At 58.8% G+C, this 16,968-nt stretch overlaps 2 protein-coding genes across 7 annotated transcripts in view; one reads left to right on the top strand and one right to left on the bottom strand.

Annotated features, from left to right (window-relative positions):
* The window catches only part of DOCK6 (dedicator of cytokinesis 6), a 41,312-nt gene that overhangs the window by 10,301 nt on the left and 14,043 nt on the right, over nucleotides 1-16,968 (top strand). For 3 of the 6 annotated variants that reach the window (XR_009350599.1, XM_059160006.1, XM_059160010.1), the window contains exons 7-26: nucleotides 575-660; nucleotides 1,980-2,046; nucleotides 2,148-2,297; nucleotides 3,145-3,225; nucleotides 3,346-3,499; nucleotides 3,665-3,792; nucleotides 3,891-3,984; nucleotides 4,498-4,660; nucleotides 7,691-7,808; nucleotides 7,900-7,970; nucleotides 8,183-8,321; nucleotides 8,416-8,517; nucleotides 9,177-9,263; nucleotides 9,700-9,931; nucleotides 10,203-10,364; nucleotides 11,021-11,184; nucleotides 11,730-11,834; nucleotides 14,071-14,163; nucleotides 14,410-14,505; nucleotides 14,939-15,079. Coding sequence is in view for 5 of the 6 variants with exons in the window: in XM_059160006.1 (XP_059015989.1) it covers nucleotides 575-660; nucleotides 1,980-2,046; nucleotides 2,148-2,297; nucleotides 3,145-3,225; nucleotides 3,346-3,499; nucleotides 3,665-3,792; nucleotides 3,891-3,984; nucleotides 4,498-4,660; nucleotides 7,691-7,808; nucleotides 7,900-7,970; nucleotides 8,183-8,321; nucleotides 8,416-8,517; nucleotides 9,177-9,263; nucleotides 9,700-9,931; nucleotides 10,203-10,364; nucleotides 11,021-11,184; nucleotides 11,730-11,834; nucleotides 14,071-14,163; nucleotides 14,410-14,505; nucleotides 14,939-15,079 (2,433 nt within the window). In the remaining variant the exon portion in view is untranslated. The remainder of the gene's footprint in view (nucleotides 1-574; nucleotides 661-1,979; nucleotides 2,047-2,147; nucleotides 2,298-3,144; nucleotides 3,226-3,345; nucleotides 3,500-3,664; nucleotides 3,793-3,890; nucleotides 3,985-4,497; nucleotides 4,661-7,690; nucleotides 7,809-7,899; nucleotides 7,971-8,182; nucleotides 8,322-8,415; nucleotides 8,518-9,176; nucleotides 9,264-9,699; nucleotides 9,932-10,202; nucleotides 10,365-11,020; nucleotides 11,185-11,729; nucleotides 11,835-14,070; nucleotides 14,164-14,409; nucleotides 14,506-14,938; nucleotides 15,080-16,968) is intronic. The other 3 variants (XM_059160008.1, XM_059160007.1, XM_059160009.1) reach the window with 3 other exon arrangements.
* Nucleotides 4,654-6,411, bottom strand: ANGPTL8 (angiopoietin like 8). The gene is made up of 4 exons (XM_059160013.1): nucleotides 6,100-6,411; nucleotides 5,757-5,918; nucleotides 5,136-5,245; nucleotides 4,654-5,031 (listed from the first exon to the last, which is right to left on the bottom strand). The coding sequence occupies exons 1-4, from the start codon at nucleotides 6,394-6,396 to the stop codon at nucleotides 5,004-5,006; spliced, it is 597 nt and encodes a 198-aa protein (XP_059015996.1). The 5' UTR covers nucleotides 6,397-6,411; the 3' UTR covers nucleotides 4,654-5,003.

Below are 16,968 nucleotides of genomic sequence, written 5' to 3'. Positions count from 1 at the left end.
TCCCTCTGTATGTCCTGTCATCCTTAATCAAATGTTTTCTGTAGGTAGCTACGTTTATCTAACCACCTCTTAGTAGGTACCTACTGTGTACCTCTGTATTTATTTGACCAACATGCATGGCAAGACTTGGAGGTACAGCCATGAACAGGATAGACTTGGTCCTCGCCTTCAGAGCTCACAGTGTAGTGGGGGAGAGGCCCTCCTACCAAGAAATCACAACCCAGGCCGAGTGGTGCCACAGTGAGTTGCCGAATATTGGCCTTCACGTGGCCCTCTGGGTCCCAGCCATGTGGCCCTCTGCAATAGGGTATGGAGAGCACCTGGATGAGGAGCCTGCTCAGGCCTCAGGAAGTCAGGGAGGGCTTCCTGGAGGAAGTGCCAGCTAAGCTGTGACCTGAACAGGGCAAAGGGAGAAGGAGGGGCTTCCAGGCAGGGGGACTAGTGTGCACCAAAGCACAGAGACAAGGAGCTGCAAGAAACCTAAGTCAGGCTGGGGATAGAGCTGGTCTCACGTCACGCATTCCAAGCCCTTCGCGAAGGATGTGTCCCAGCTGCCCTCCCTGGCTCTTGGCAGGACGAGGCCGTGGAACGCTGCAGCCGCCCGGAGCCACCCCGTGAACACTTTGGACAGAGGATCCTGGTCAAGTGTCTGTCGCTGAAGTGAGTGTGCGTGCTGCCCCACCCCTCCCTTCAGACGTGCGAGGCCCCACGTATGTCCCGGTGCTTACGTGCACTGGGCGCTCACCGCCCAAGCCGGGCCATGACGGTGTGCGGCCCTGAGACCGATGAGGCCATCCGGGCACTTTTAGGTGGGAAATAAGACTTCCTTTTCTCGTTCTTCAAAGCCACCAGGCCTTAAGCACCAACTGTGTGCCAGGCTCTGTTCTCAGCCCTTCACATGCATTACCCCTCATCTTCACGGTGTTGTGAAACAGGCGCGGGTGGGGGGAAACTGAGGCACAGAGCGGCAGTCATTGTGCCCGAGATCACATGACTTGTGAGGCCAGAGTCTGGCCCTAGCTCTGCTGGGACCCAGGCTGGAGGGGGCGCTCGTGACCCTGGACCTGGCTTCCAGCTGTCCGAGTCCCCCTCCACATCAGTCCCTGGGAGCAGCCAGAAGTGCGTGGGAATGGAGCTGAACAGGATGTGGCCTTGGACCTAAGCCCAGCCCCGCCCCTCCCCACCCTGAGTTCCTGCCTGGATGGGGGCAGGAAAGGGAGGCCCTGCTCTGGCCTGAGGCCCGGGTGGGCTGCCTGCCCCAAGCACTAGGGTTGGGAACCAGCTCTGCAAGTATCCAGTCATTCAACAAACACTCATTGAGCACCTACTGTGTACAGGACATGTAACCGTGGGATGACCACACAGGGCTCTCTAGGTGGGGGGACGTGACATACCCAAAGCCTGAGATGTGTCTGAAGAGGGAAAAATGAGGCCAAGGGGTAGGCAGGGCTGGACCATGTAGGATTTTGTTCTGGGCACACTGGGGAGCCTCAAATTATGAGTTTTAAGATGCTTTCCTTAGGACTCGCAGGATGAGTGGGGGCTAGCAGGGCAGAGTGGGATGGGGAGGGGGTTACGGGGACTGTCAGATGGGACTCAGCCCAGGGAGGCAGAGGACACCCCAGAAAGGGGGCCAGGAAAGCCCAGGAGTTGAGAACTTCAAGATTGGGGGCATTGTTGTACCAAAAGCTTCTCCTATATCAGCTGAACAAGGGGCATAGTTTCAGGGGAAGGGCTCGGTGGGAGTTATATGGCTGAGGGTGGGGGGAGGCGCTCCGTGCCTCAGTTTCCCCTTTTACAAAATGAGTCAGGCCTTTCCTGCAAGCCCTTCAGTAGGAATTTTGTGTGGCCCAATGGAAATTAGTCCCTACCACCATCACAATGTACCATGTCTGGGCTGGGTCTCAAGAGGGAGTGGGGTGTGTGGGTGGTGGGAGTGTTAGGGATGGCCTCTGCCAGGAAGTCCCCATTCGCTGTAGGTTTGAGATCGAAATTGAGCCCATCTTTGGCATCTTGGCCCTGTATGATGTGCGGGAGAAAAAGAAGGTAGGATCCTCTTTCTTCCCTTTTCTACCCCAACCTTCCTCCTTGTTGCAGGGCAGTGGGCTTCCTGGAGGTGGTGGCCCAGCTGCCTTTCGTGTCCCCAGATCTCAGAAAACTTCTACTTTGACCTGAACTCGGACTCCATGAAGGGGCTGCTGCGGGCCCATGGCACCCACCCTGCCATCTCCACCCTGGCCCGCTCTGCCATCTTCTCCGTGACCTACCCTTCACCTGATATCTTCCTGGTCATCAAGGTGCCCGCTGGGGCTGGGTCAGGGGGTGATAATGGTAAACACCAGAAGTGTGGTCCCTGCTTTCATGGAAGAGGATGGGCAGGTCACCAAGAAGGGTGATAAAGTCTTGTCACGAAGCACAGGCAGTGGGGCAAGCCCAGAGGAGGCTCCTGACCCAACCTAGGTGATGAGAAATCACGGAGGGCTTCCGTGGAGAGGCAGTAGTTAAGCTGAGACCCACAAGTGGGAGGCCTGGCATGTGCAAATGGACATTTAGCATGTTCTTTAAGTTGAGAGTTTTTCAGTTTATTAGGGGAAGAAAGACCTAGTTGGCACATTTGTGTGAGATTTTCTAGTTCTAGGACTGAGCTCAAATTTCCTTTCCCCAGATACTCAGTTCGGTTACATTAATGACATTGACCTACAGGCAGGCACTGCTCACGGTCAGTCAGACTACACAGAGATTCCCACCTTTAACCTCACAGCAGCCTCAGGAGGTGGGGGTTGCCATGGCCTCCATTTTACAGATGGGGAAAACTGAGGTACAGAATGGGTTAGGGACCCACAGCCCACAAGTGGTCAGGATTGGCCTCCGGCCATGCTTGGAATGGCCTCTTTGTATACTAACAAAAATATAAATGTAGAGAAAATATGGAGACTTAGGTTTGGAGTAGGCTCAAAGGGCGGGGGAGGGGGCAGCTGGCCGGGCAATCCAGTGGCTAGCGCTCAATCCCGAGGACAGTGGGAGCCATGGGAGGTGTTGGAGCAAGAGCCCTAGCTGGATGGAGTGTCTGAGGACCGACGAGGGGGCCAGACAGTTGGAAATGGGGTGGGATTGGGGTCCTCACTGGCCCTGCCTGCCCCTCAGCTGGAGAAAGTATTGCAGCAGGGGGACATCAGCGAGTGCTGCGAGCCCTACATGGTGATGAAGGAGGTGGACACGGCCAAGGTAAGCATGTGGAGGCTGAGCGAGGTGGTAAAGGGGTCACTGGGCAGGGCATATCCTGTGATCTGTAGGTCTGGGGCACTGAGCTTGTGGGGTGTGCTGGGGGTGGGTTCTCCCCCACAGAACAAAGAGAAGCTGGAGAAGCTGCGCCTGGCGGCCGAGCAGTTCTGCACCCGCCTGGGCCGCTACCGCATGCCCTTCGCCTGGACCGCGGTCCACCTGGCCAACATCGTGAGCAGTGCGGGGCAGCCGGACCGCGACTCCGACTCCGAGGGAGGTGAGGAGGCGGGGCTGACCAGTCAAGGTGGGGGGGCGGGGGGCTAATGGGAAGGGAGCGCCCTCTGCTGGCTGGACTTGGTATAAGGTTGACTCTCTGGCCCTCTGGCCCTTCCCGCCTCCCTTTCATCTCCGCCCCCTCCAACACCATCACTGCCTACCCTAGAGCGCCGACCGGCCTGGACTGACCGCCGCCGGCGTGGACCCCAAGATCGGACAAATAGTGGGGATGACACCTGCAGCTTCTCCGGATTCCGCCCAGCCACGCTGACTGTCACCAACTTCTTTAAGCAGGTGTCATGGCCGTGGGGCTGGGGGAGGGTTTCCCAGCAACAGACGTTACCCCACTGTGGGTACCCGGGACCCAGTTTACGTGGGTATGTCCTGTGCAGGAGGCCGAGCGGCTCAGTGATGAGGACCTCTTCAAGTTCCTGGCTGACATGCGGCGCCCGTCTTCTCTCCTGCGGCGCCTGCGGCCCGTGACCGGTGCGTGGCGCGCCCCATAAATGAAAGCTGGCCCTTCCATGCAGTGACTCAGCAAACCCACCCTGAGGACCTGCTGGGCCAGCCCCCGGGGACCCGCTGGTGACCGTGATGCATAAATCCCCTGAAATTAGGGGCTGGATCTTTTATCTTTTTAAAAATTTTATTTCTTTATTTGACAGATAGACAGCGAGAGAGGGAACACAAGCAGGGGGAGTGGGAGAGGGAGAAGCAGGCTTCCCACAGAGCAGGGAGCCCATGCACTGCTTGGTCTCAGGACCCTGGGATCGTGAACTGAGCTGAAGGCAGACCCCTAACGACCGAGCCACACAAATGTGGAGCCGATCAAATGTGGAGGCAAGATACAGCAAGCAAGGGTGACATCTGGTCTTAGCTCCTGAAGGACAGCCACTAGAGGGCATGATGGAGACGTCAGAGCCCCCAACCTAAAGCCCAGAAGGTGGGGCCGGGGTTGGAAGCTCCCAGGCCCTTGCAAACACTCCCCTCTCTCTCCAGCCCAGCTCAAGATCGACATTTCCCCGGCCCCTGAGAATCCACACTTCTGCCTCTCCCCGGAGCTGCTTCATGTCAAGCCCTACCCAGACCCGAGAGGCCGGCCCACCAAAGAGATCCTGGAGTTCCCTGCCCGTGAGGTCTATGCCCCCCACACAAGCTACAGGTACAGCCCCTGAGGCCCAGCTGGGCATTTGAATGGGGGCTAGTCATGGCATCTCACAGAGCAAGGTACTGTTTCTCCCAGACACTCAGACAGCCGTATCTACTCCGCTTTAATGGAGGGGTGTATACATGGGAAGGGTCCCATGTCCTGCCCCCCGTCTCCTCAACAGCGCCATGTTCTCTGCCTGTGTCCCCGCCTGCTTCTGTCTCTTCTCCATGGCCAGAAGCAGGACCCAGCGCCCCGGCGAACCCACAGGGCAGGCAGCTCCTCCTTGTGTGGGGGCCATGGCCATGGCAGCGTCCCTCAGTGTAGACTGGTCCTCAGTTCCACACCCCAGGCAGATTCAAGCCGGGAGTGCCGCTGTATGGAGTCTGGAAGGGAGACAAGGCTCAGCCAAGGCAAAGGGACCCCCATCTGGGTGCCCTGCACACCTCCTCCCCAGCAGCCCCGCCCATCCGACCCCCTCCAGCCTCACCTCTCTTGGATCTGTCGTAGTCGATGCTGCTGGGCCACCATCTCCCGCCTCTGTTGCTGCACGTGGCCTGTGAGCGCCCATATGATGTGGCTCTGCTTGTCTGCATGGGCCTGTGGGGTCGGGACAGAAACCTCAGCTGGGGCTGACTCACCTCCTGTCCCCTGGCCCTGCCCAGGGCTGCATCTGTGTGCCCTAATACGTCACTGCCGCTCTGTGGCCTCAACTTCCCCATCTGTTAAATGGGGATGACATAGGACTTGTGCCATGGGAGGCTGTAAGCATGATACGGATTATTAAGAGGCATGGCTGGAGTAGTTCCTGGGCACTCAAGAAATACTACCAGTTACTCTTTTAGTATTAATTTATGAACTTCCATATCCCCTGCCCCATGCAGAGTATTTTATCTATGTTGAATCCCTGTCCCTCCTCTGAGATTGTTGTCCTTATTTGCAATTGGGGAAACTGAGGCACAGGAAAGGATAAGGGTTTTGTCCAGGGTCACCTAGGTTAGAGGCCATGGCCCTGCGAGGCTGATCTGGAGATGCCCTGGGACTCAAGGCTGAGAAGTGAGTTCTTTGTGGGAAACCGGTCTCCACTCCACCCGGGTTGAGAACTTCTTACCTTTAAAGCCTCAAATTCCTGTTGGGCATGGCCCAGCCAAGCGCCTCTCAGCCGGACTTCCAGCCGCTGCATGCTCTCCCGTAGCACCTGCTGTCCCTGGGCCACCTCCCCTAGTGTCCGGGCCGTGGCCTCTGCTTGCTGCTTTAGGGTATCCTCCTCCATCTGTTCGAGAAATAGCAGATGTTAATAGGATGACCAGCTTGTCTTTGTTGGCCTATATAAAGTCCTATATTCCAGGGACACCTGCCCCCAAATTCCTGAGCAAACCCAGACAGTTGGTTACCCTAGACAACTCTATTGCAAACTCCTACCCACCCCACAGTGCCCCAGCTGCAGTGCCCACCTGCATCTCCAGTAGGCTTGTGCGTAGCTCCTGGGCTGCATCCCGGCCCCGGCTGACCTCCTGCCCCAGAAGGCCCAGCGCACGGCCATAGAGGCCCAGGCTGTGCCCAGCCTTTGTCAGCCGTGCCTCTGTGGCCCTGTACACACCGTTGAGGGCCTGACCCAGCTGCAGGGCCCCGTGGAAGAGGAGGGTCAGCTCCTCGTGTTCAGCCAGCTCCAGGCCCCTAACGGGAGCTGCAGGGGCAGGCTGGGCAGCCGTGGCCAGGACGCATAGTAGGCACAGGGCGAGAGTGGGCATGGCTGAGGCTCTGAGGGTACGGCCACAGCGCCACTGCTGCCACCTTTTATGCCCCAGCGCCCTGTTAACCCCCGGTCAATCGTTAACCGACCAGCTGGGCGCCCTGGGTTGTGCAAGGGCCTGGCGGTGGCGCGACAGTTGCATCAGGCAAGTGTCCGGTGAGGCCACACTGAGATCACGCCGGCTAGGGTTTGGGGCCAGCTGTGGACTGGTGGGGGGCACAGGTTGAGGACACGCCCAGGCCCTGCTGGGTGGAATCTGAAGCTCAGAGCCTCAGTTTCCCCACCCGTAGAAGGGACGACCACGGTAACAGTGAACACAGCAGTGAGGGTCGTGAGTGTCTTAGTGCTGGTGGTTTGCCTGGCCGGCTTTCAGCGCCCTGGCGGTAGCTGGTTTCCTTCCCACAAGCCTGCAATGCTGGGGTCTGTGCTGGCCTGGTTGAAAGCTGGGGAGTGGGGCCAGGACCCATGTGTGGCGCGGATCAGTGCTAGCTGTCATTTCTGCTCCTTGGATTAATGTGGGCAAGTGCCTCTATTCCCCACCCCCCCCCATAAAATGAGAGGAACGTTCACCCCCTCTCTTCGGCTGCTTGGAGAGGTAGATGAGTTGTTTCGTGCTGAGCGCTTAGAACAGAGCTGGGCCTACAGTAGGTTCCGTGTTAACGTTCAGGGCAATCCTTGTCACTCCCCTTGTTTCTCGTGACTGGCATTGCTGCAAAGGCTGAGCCAGGAGCCTCGATGGCCCCATTATATAGATAGGGAAGCTGAGGCCCAGGAGTGTTGGTCTTGCTGGGAGAGACAGGCAGAACTCTGACTTTAGCCCAGGCCCACTTCTGATGCTGGCCTCAGTTTCTCCACCTGAGACACAGGCCTCATAACTCTAGTGGCGTCTCCTGGGGGAAGGGTAATCAGGCCCCTGAGCCAAGAGAGGGGCGGGTCAGCCCCTGTGGGGCTCAGGCTTGACTACTGGCCACCTGGGCCACCTTTTTGGAACCCTGACCCTGAGCACCCATCTGTCCCTGCTCAGCACCTCCCTGTGCCTCATTAGTGACCCCAAAGCCCCTTTGTGTCCCCACCCTCTGCTATACTGTTCCCCCCATCTGTGCTCCCAGGGCGCCCACCTGTCCCCCATCTCTGCCAGTCACAGATGTCCATAATTGGCCACCTGGTGCCCCTAATAGCTGCATCCGCCACCCTTAGTGCCTCAACTGCGTGGCCATCACCGCCCCCCCTCCAACCCCCGGTCTCCCAGCCCCACCGGTTCCTCTGATGCCCCCCGCCCTCCGCCCCCATAGGAACCTGCTGTACGTGTACCCACATTGCTTGAACTTCAGCAGCCGTCAGGGCTCCGTGCGCAACCTCACTGTGCGCGTGCAGTACATGGCGGGCGAGGACCCCAGCCAGGCCCTGCCGGTCAGTGACTGCGAGGGGTGGGGAGGGGGGGGAGGGGCAGTCCTCGGGGGGTGTGTCCCAGGGGGGCCCCCTCATGCACACCATCTCCCAGGTCATCTTTGGCAAGTCCAGCTGTAGTGAGTTCGCCCGCGAGGCCTTCACCCCGGTGGTCTACCACAACAAGTATGCAGGGTGGCGGGACGGGGCCGGTGGTGGGGACACGGTGGGGACACGGTAGGGACACGGTGGGGCAGCAGGAGGGGAGGAGGCTGCCCCCCAGGACAGCCGGCGGGGACTCTGAGGCAGAGAGCAGACCATAGGGCAAGGCAGTGCTGGGGTCTGACTTGCAAGAGACGTTGGGGAGGCCTGGGGGCGCCAGCAGAGTCCCCTCCTAGATCCCCAGAGTTCTACGAGGAGTTCAAGCTGCGTCTTCCAGCCTGTGTGACCGAGAACCACCACCTGCTGTTCACCTTCTACCATGTCAGCTGCCAGCCCAGGCCGGGCACAGCTCTAGAGACTCCCGTGGGCTTCACTGTGAGACTCCCACCAGCCCTCACCCCCGCCCCAGTCCTGCTGTCAGCCCCCCACTCCCATCTGGCCCCAGACCTAACCCCTAGGCTCTCCCCAGTGGATCCCACTGCTGCAGCACGGCCGCCTGAGGACTGGCCCCTTCTGCCTCCCTGTGTCCGTGGACCAGCCCCCGCCCAGCTACTCCGTGCTCACACCAGACGTATGTGCCCTGGCCTCCTGCCTCCCCTCCCAGTGCCTGCCCCCGCCACCCCCCCCCACAACACTCCCAGGCTCCTGCCTCATCGTCCCCCATCTGTGCCATGCCCTCCGTTCCCATCAATACCCTTGGGAACCTTGTTGCCCTCTGTTAGGGCCTCTGGCTGCTCCATCCCCCCCATTACTGCCTTTATGTGTCCTACCATCCCCACGTGTCCCTCCCTGTCCCCCACTAGCCTGGTCTCATTACCACTGCCTTTCTGCTGCAGTCCTCCGTTTGCAGCCCTGCCTGCCTCCCTGACCACGATCCCCCCAGTAATTCTTCCAGGGCCCTTCACCCCCATTAATACTGTCACCCTCCTACTTACTCTTGAGCTGCCGTGAATGCCTGGGCCCCGCAAGTTCTCCCACCATGCTCTTGCCCGATTCATTTCCTTTAGTAATGTACACCCCAGGCTTCCCTTGTCTGCTTCTCCGTTTGTACCCCAGGCTTCCAACCTGCCCAGGGGACCCCCATAGTACTCCCTCCCGTCTGCATCCCCCTGGGGTTGGCGCCTGGCTCTGCAACCCCCCCCACCCCAAGACTCTGTTGCACCCTAGTTGCAATGGTGCAATCAGTGCAGGGCAGGTGGGCCAGTGCCCCCTGGCGTGTCCCTCCTGCAGGTGGCGCTGCCAGGCATGCGCTGGGTGGACGGCCACAAGGGCGTGTTCAGCGTGGAGCTCACTGCCGTGTCCTCTGTGCACCCACAGGTAGGGGGTAGGGGGTGGGGGGAACCCAGCAGTCTGGCCCTGGGGTTGAGCAACAGTTCCCGCTGACTGGGAGGCCTGGCCTCGGGCCATGGACGTGACTTTGATCAGTGAGGCCCTGCCACCCAGGGAAGCTGCTGACTCAGGCGGGGGCGGCCGTGCGAGTGGCCCTCCTGGCTGGGGCTTTGGCCTTCTACGTGGTCTCTCCTCTCCTCTCCGCACGTGCCCCTTGCTGCTTCTGTGGTCACTCTCCCATCCCTCTCTCCTCCCTTCAGCTCCTGGCTCATCCTTTCCTCATTCGTGGTCAGTTCTTTGATCCGCGGCCTTGGTTTTCTGCCCACTGAGCACCACCCCCAACTCTCCAGGGTCTTCCCAGCCATGGGACCCTGGCCCCTCCCCCACACCCCCGCTCACCCCAGGTCCCCCCCCCCACCCTCAGGACCCTCACCTGGACAAGTTCTTCACTCTGGTGCACGTCCTGGAGGAGGGGGCCTTCCCATTCCGCCTCAAGGACACTGTGCTGAGTGAGAACACCGTGGAGCAGGAGCTGCGGGCCAGCCTAGCAGCCCTGCGCCTCGCCAGCCCTGAGCCCCTTGTCGCCTTCTCCCACCACGTGCTGGACAAGCTTGTCCGTCTAGTCGTGCGGCCTCCAATCATTGGCGGCCAGATCGGTGAGCAGGCACAGCCTCAGACCTCAGTTTCCCTATCTGGAAAGAGGCCCCCTGGTCCCCTGGTCCTGGGTGACCTCCTCTAACCCACTCATCTTTCTGGCCTCAGTTCTCCTTTCTGAAAAACGGCTCCCAACCCCCCTGGGCCCCAGAGCAGGTGTGCTGTGACCCTTTCATTGGCCCCACAACCCCTTGGAAAGGTGGGAGATAAGGGGTTCCTTGGAGAGGTAGAAGGCCGTGGGCTTTAGCACTTGACCTCTGTTCTGCCCGGCAGTGAACTTAGGTCGTGGGGCCTTTGAAGCAATGGCCCATGTGGTCAGCCTTGTCCACCGGAGTCTAGAGGCTGCCCAGGATGCCCGCGGTCACTGCCCACTGCTGGCTGCCTATGTCCACTATGCCTTCCGACTGCCTGGCACTGAGCCTAGCCTCCCAAGTGGTAAGTGTTGGTGGGAGGGCCCTGGACGACAGGATGTGTCTGGGAGGAGAGCATCCCAGTCAGTGGGAATAGCATGTGCAAAGGCCCAGAGGCCAGACCTTGGCTGATTTGGGCAACTTGCGAGAGAGACTTTGTGTTCACTCCTTCCCTCACCCCCAGGTTGGTGGTCTTTGTTGCTTGACTGGTGGGTCATTCAGCCAGTCAACAAGCTTCTGCCATAGGTTGAATCAGAGACGCAGTTGGGTTGCGCAAGTTTGAATCCCAGCTCTGTCTCCTATAAACTCTGTGAGCCTGGGCAAGTGACTTCACCTTTCTGGGTCTGTTTTCCATTTGTACAAGGATAATAGTGGTCATCCCTTCATGCGGGCGCTGGTAAGAGTAAATGAGATATAGTAATTCGTACAACAGGTTTGGTTCAGTGAATGCTCAATACAGTTGGATTCTTTTCTATTTGCTAAGTCATGAATGCTAACCTCTAACCCCTCTGGGCACTTAGTGCGTGCCAGGCCCCGTCTCCCCCGAATCACTGTGAGACAGCGGCCACTAGTGTGCCCATTTTATAGGCGAGAAGCCTAGAGGCTCAGAGGCAGAGCGATTTCACCCAGGACAGCCAGCTGGGAACAGGCAGGGGCTAACCATCTTGCCTCCATCCTCAGGGGCCCCTCCAGTGGCCGTGCAGCCTGCCACGCTGGCCCGTGGCCCGGGCCGCCCCGCCAGTCTCTACCTGGCCCGCTCTAAGAGCATTAGCAGCAGCAACCCTGACCTGGCCGTGACCCCGGGCTCTGTGGACGACGAGGTCTCCCGCATCCTGGCCAGCAAGGTAGGGCGAGGGTAGGCCCTGGGGTCTCTAGCCTCAGTGGCTCCGTCTGGCAGGTGGGGCGGGTGAAGGCTGTTAGGGTGGACGGAGGTACAGGAAGTGCCGGACAGCGGCACGGACTTGACTCTGGGCAGGAGGGCTGATCTGCAGCTGTCACAGCTCAGGGGCGGCAACTCAGACTTTGCCCTGGGCTCCGCACTCCAAGGCCGACCCAAGGATGGGTGGCCGGAGGTTGGCCCGATTGACAAAAGCTGTGTGGACATAGTGGAACAGGTGTGTATACGCGCGTATACCCACGGATGTGTGTGCTCACAGACCACACGCATGTGTGTGCACGGGGCGCTTGCACACGTGCACCCCACGCCCGGCTGCTCACAGGGAGCACATGCGCGTGGACCTCACACACAGACGTGCACAGACGCTTGCCAGGGTTGCGTGTGGGCACCCAGGGGGCGTGTACGGCCCCGGACAGTGCTCCCGCTCGGTGATCTGCGCCGTTCCCCCTGCCTTCTGCCCATGGATTCTACCACTTCCCCGTGTGTCTCCAGGGTATCGACCGCTCACACTCCTGGGTGAATTCTGCTTATGCTCCAGGAGGCAGCAAGGCTGTGCTGCGACGGGCACCTCCTTATTGCGGGGCCGACCCCAGACAGGTGCCCTCCCTACCTGCGCCTGCACGTGTGTCACTCCACCTCGGCATGAGCTCCTTCCACCTTCCCGGCTGTGGCCCACTAACCTAGGGGGGCTGCCTGAAGGAGGCAGCAGACCCCTCCTGCCTTTGTTTAGGGGCTGTGGAGTCAGTGTTATAGGCCTTGTGGTCATCTTAACCAGCCTTTTGCCAGGGCCTCAGGCAGAGACAGGAGGGAAGAGGGTAGTATGCAAATTGCATGCAAAGAATATGCAAATCCAGCCACTCTAACCTCACTGCGTCGCATGGCCTGTCACTCCCTTTAATCCACCCTGTTCAGGAGACTCTCAGCTGTCCCCTTGACATAGCAATCCAAAGGATGCCAAAGGGCTGGGACTGACCCTCTGGGCTCTCCCTCCCCTCCTGTTTCAGGCACACACACCTCTGCGGGCAGCTCCCTTTACTCTGCCCCTTCCCAGGGATCTGGTCTGAGGACCCACCTGGGTCCGAGTTCTCGAGTACTCGCTCTGCTATGGGCTCACCCTGTGCCTGAGGCTCTGAGTTTTCAGTTGTGGTCAAGACTCAAAGTGTTGGGGCGCCTGGGTGGCTCAGTGGGTTAAGCCACTGCCTTCGGCTCAGGTCATGATCTCAGGGTCCTGGGATCGAGTCCCACATCGGGCTCTCTGCTCAGCGGGGGGCCTGCCTCCCTCTCTCTCTCTCTCTGCCTGCCTCTCTGTCTACTTGTGATTTCTCTCTGTCAAATAAATAAATAAAATCTTTAAAAAAAAAAAAAAAAAAAAAAAAAAAAAAAAAAAAAAAAAAAAAGACTCAAAGTGTTTAGTGCAGTGGTCCCGAACCTGGGGACGCGTTAGGGCATCACAGGGAAGATTTTCTGGGGATGGATCTCAGTCCAGCCCCGTCTCTGAGCTGCCAGGTCATATGGGAGATAGGCAGCGATCACACAAACTCACGAGTGTGTAAGTGCAGGGTGTGAAAATGCCTGAAAAGAAATGAACAGGAGGGAAGCCACCAGGCTCTCTGGGTCATCTAGAGGGGCCTCTCCAGGGAGATGACATTTTTGCTGGGACCTGAAAGGTGAGACAGAGCCAGCCAGGGAAAGGTACCTGTTCCAGGTGGCGGGAAAGGCACATGCAAAGGTTGGCCCCAAGCTCAGAGCCCCCGAGACACCGAAAGGAGGTCACCGAGGGGGTTTCCCTGCACACTTGGCCCCTGACCTTGTTCCAGCCCCGTGCCCACTGCCCAGGGAGCTGCATTGAAGGGAAGCCGGGGGACTGTTAGCAGCAAGGGACCTTTTGGACAGTCTTCTCCTGAGATTGCTGGAAATCTGGATTCGTGGGCCCTGCCGCCCCCCTCCCAGCATCCTTAAGAGGGCCTCCCCCAATGCCCTCATTCTCCGAAGTGTCAGCTGGGCCTCGAAGAGCACCTAGGAGGCGACGAGGCGGTGGGAGGGTGGGCATTCCAGGCGGGAAGGGCCCTTTGAGGCTGGCCTTTGCTAACATGAGTGCTAGGGAGCTGCGCCCTGCCGGGGCTGTGGAAGCCAGGGGTCCCGCAAGTGCCAGGGCCCAGGTAGGTTCCAGGGGTCAGGCTAACTCCATCTTCGGGCCTCCTCTCCCTGCCGATGGCCTCACCTCCCAACCAGCAAAGGAGGAGGGCAGAGTGGAGCATGGGTGCCCATGCCCATTTCACAGATGGGGAGCACTGAGGCAAGCAAAGCTGGAACGGGGCCAGGCCCGGAACCCGAGGCTCTCGGCTGCTCCTGCCGCATCTCCTCGGCATCTCTTCTCACCTTCGTCCTATCTCTCTCCCTCTTCCTTCTCTGTCCTCACTGGGGCCCCATGCCTGTGCTCCGTTCCCCTGTCTCCATTCCCTCCTCCGTCCGCCCGACCTCCCGGACTCTCTCCGGCTGTCTGACTTCACCCTCCCTCTTCCCTGTGTCCACCCGCACCCCCCATGGCTCCACCACCTCTGTCCGGGCCTGTCCACTGTCGCCGACGGGCTCCTGTCCCCATTCTCACCTCTCATGTCCCCCTCCTGGCCCTGCCCTTCTCTCTTCTGTTTCTCATCCCCCATTATCTCCTTCCCTCTATCCTTATTCTCTTTGCCCTCTCGTGCATACCCCCGGGGCCTGTCCAAACGGGCGCGTCTGTGCCCTGTTCATGCCAACCATGTCCTCCCCGCCTACGCCGCCGGCCCCCTCACGACCCCCCTCGCCATCCCATCCTCGCCCCGTCCCATCATAGGCCATCGACCGCAGCTCTAGCCGAACCTCTTCCTACCTCGAGGGCTCCTCCTTGGCCCCACCAGCCACCCAGCCGAGACCCACTGTGCAGAAGGTAGTGGGAGGCAGGGGGTGGGTGACTCCATGTTGGCCCCGGAGCTCCCGTCTCCCCCAAAACCCAGAAGTGTCTGGAGGGCCCAGGGAAAGGGTGTGCTGACTCCTTCCGCTCCCTCTCCTGCATGGTCTCCAGCTGCGCTAACCCCAAGCCATCCCACTGCTTCCAAACCCCATCACGCCCCCCTCCAGAGGAGGGCACGGGCTGGGCTCCCTGGCTCTCTGTGACCCTTGCCCCCGCCCCCAGCTGCTGCACGAGGAGCTGGCCCTGCAGTGGGTGGTCAGCGGCAGTGCCGTGCGAGAGGCCGTCCTGCAGCACGCCTGGTTCTTCTTCCAGCTCATGGTAAGACCCCCTCCTCCCTGCCTCGGGCTGGCCCTCTCCTCTGAGATTGTAGCTAAGACCTCCGAGCCATGATCCCAAGAGACGCCTCCCCATGTCGAGAGACACTGAAGAGAGAGACCCCCTTGAAACTCACCTGAAAGCCCCTCGATGGAGAGGTGACGCCACCCGCCCCCACCTTCTCCCAGGCTCTCTCACCCTCCCCACCCCTGCACCCTGCCTAGGACCCACTCAGCCTCTGCCCATTGCCCGCTCAAGCCTTATGTTAAGAGTCAGGGCTCCATCTCTACCCAGGACCCCTTAAGCCCACCTCTAGCCCCTGTGCCTTGCTGCTAAAGCACCACTCAGCCCCTCAGGCCCTGTCCCCCTCTGGTGGGCCCCCCTGTTCAGTCCCTCAAGCCCTGTCCACTCTCACCACCCCCCCGCCCCCCGCCAGGTGAAAAGCATGGCGCTGCACCTGCTTCTGGGCCAACGACTGGACACGCCCCGCAAGCTTCGCTTCCCTGGGCGTTTCCTGGACGACATTGCGGCCCTCGTGGGCTCTGTGGGCCTGGAAGTCATCACCCGGGTGTACAAGGTGTGTGGGAATGGGCCTCAGTGGGAGGGGTCTGAGACAGGACCTGGAGCCAGCCAGGCAGGGGGCACCATGAATCCCCTTGCCGGATCAGTCTGTTGACTCAGCATCTTTTGAGCAACGACTGTGTGCACAGTCCGGATGCTAGACACAGCAGTGAACCAAACAGACCCAAATCCCCATTTGCATGGAGCTGACTTTTTAAGGAGACTTGAAGGAGGGGAAAGAGCTGCCTGTGCCATGGCTCGAGCAAGGGCCCTCCAGGCAGTGCGACCAGCAAGGGCAAAGGCCCCGAGGTAGGACCATGCCTGGGTTGTTAGAGGAGCAGTTAGAAGGTGTGGCTAGAGTGGACTGAGCAAACGTGGGAATGGGGGTTGATGAGGATGGGGAGGGAGGACAGAGAGATCCCTTAGCCCTTAGCACAGTGCCAAATACAGTAAGTGCTCAGTAAATGAACACTGATGCTTTGAGACCTCGATCATTGGTTGTCCAGGTCCTGGATCACTAATTCCAGTGTTCACAGGAGCTGGGCAGGCAATAATAATAAGTTATTACAATAGTAATAATAATAATATTGAGTATTTATTGAGCACTTACTGTATATCTTAAACATGTTAGATGGATGACATCATTAAATTCTCCCAAACACCCCATGAAGTTATCTCCATTTTACTGATGGGGAAACTGAGGTAGAGAATGACTGGGTAACAATCTGATACCACACAGCCAAGAAGGGGCAGAATGTGGATGTGAACCCAAGCCACCAGCTCCAGAGCCTACACCCTCACCACCTGGGAGGAATGGGCCTTAGGGCGGACGCAGGGGCATGTACCTATTGGCTGTAGCTGGAATGCCTGATTTCTCAGGAGAAATGGGACTTTTGGTTTTGATAGGAACTTTCCAGATTTTTGAAATGCCAGCCCAACCCAAGTCAGCCATTGTGCAATCTCCGATGACCTCTGGGCTGGGCTCAGAGTTCTCGACCTTGTTCCACTGGAGCCTCCCCAAGGGCTGATATTCTCAGGGGCTGAGCTGGACTGTGAGGAAACCACCCTATGAATGGGCAGTAGGGGGGAACAGTACCCCCGAGAAGCAGCAGCATCCCAGCTGCAAGTGGGGCATCAGCAATGGGCCATAGTGGTTCTGTTGCTTCGCTTGACATTTATCGAGCACTGACTTCCAGGCTCATTGTATAAGGAAGACCCAGTCTCTGCTCCCCTATGGACTCAGAGCTAAGGCAGGTTTTATATCTTGTTTCTCTGGGTTGCAGGGAACTGAGGAGGGTTGCTCTGAGGTTGCAGGGAACTCAGGCCACTGAGCCTAAACCACCCTGTGGCTTATGGTTGTGTGAGAGCAGACAAGCATCAACAACCCCTTAAGGCCAAGCAGCCTTCTTGATATTCCTCAACGTTACCAGGCACATCCTGCCCCAGGGCCTTTGCACTTGCTGTTCTCTCTGCTCAGGTTGCCTTTCTTGTCTTGGCTCTTTCCCATCTTTCCGGTTTCTCTCAAAACCATACCCCAATCAGTTTTCTTCAAAACACACGGAACTATCTCCTGCCCTTTTATTTATTGTCTGCCTTCCCCTCACACAAGACTGTGAGTTGGACAAGCCACAGGGACCACATCTGGCTCATTCACAGTGTATGGCACATCGTAGATGTTTAGTGTACTCTTATTAAATGATTATTGAGAGCGCATCAGTTAGGGCAGAGGTTACTTTGCTGGGACATCATCACTTGTGGTTTAAATGTGACCAGAGTTTGTTTCTGAGCATAGGTGGGTTGCAGGGTGTTCTACAGTGTGGACCTGGCCATCGCCGTCCACCATGGTGCCTGCCCCAAAAGGCTGGACTGGTGGTGGGAACAGGAAGACCAGCCCCTTCCATCTAC

The sequence above is a fragment of the Mustela lutreola genome, chromosome 2 (genome assembly GCF_030435805.1).
Source record: "Mustela lutreola isolate mMusLut2 chromosome 2, mMusLut2.pri, whole genome shotgun sequence".
Lineage (NCBI taxonomy): Eukaryota > Metazoa > Chordata > Mammalia > Carnivora > Mustelidae > Mustela > Mustela lutreola.
This window is presented reverse-complemented; position numbering and strand designations above follow the sequence as displayed.

Coding starts and splice junctions, on each gene's coding strand:
- ANGPTL8 (XM_059160013.1), bottom strand. CDS start 6,396: ATGCCCACTCTCGCCCTGTGCCTACTATGCGTCCTGGCCACGGCTGCC. Junction 5,246..5,756: donor AGGAATTTGAGGCTTTAAAG/GTAAGAAGTTCT, acceptor CCGACCCCACAG/GCCCATGCAGACAAGCAGAG. Junction 5,032..5,135: donor CTACGACAGATCCAAGAGAG/GTGAGGCTGGAG, acceptor TCTCCCTTCCAG/ACTCCATACAGCGGCACTCC.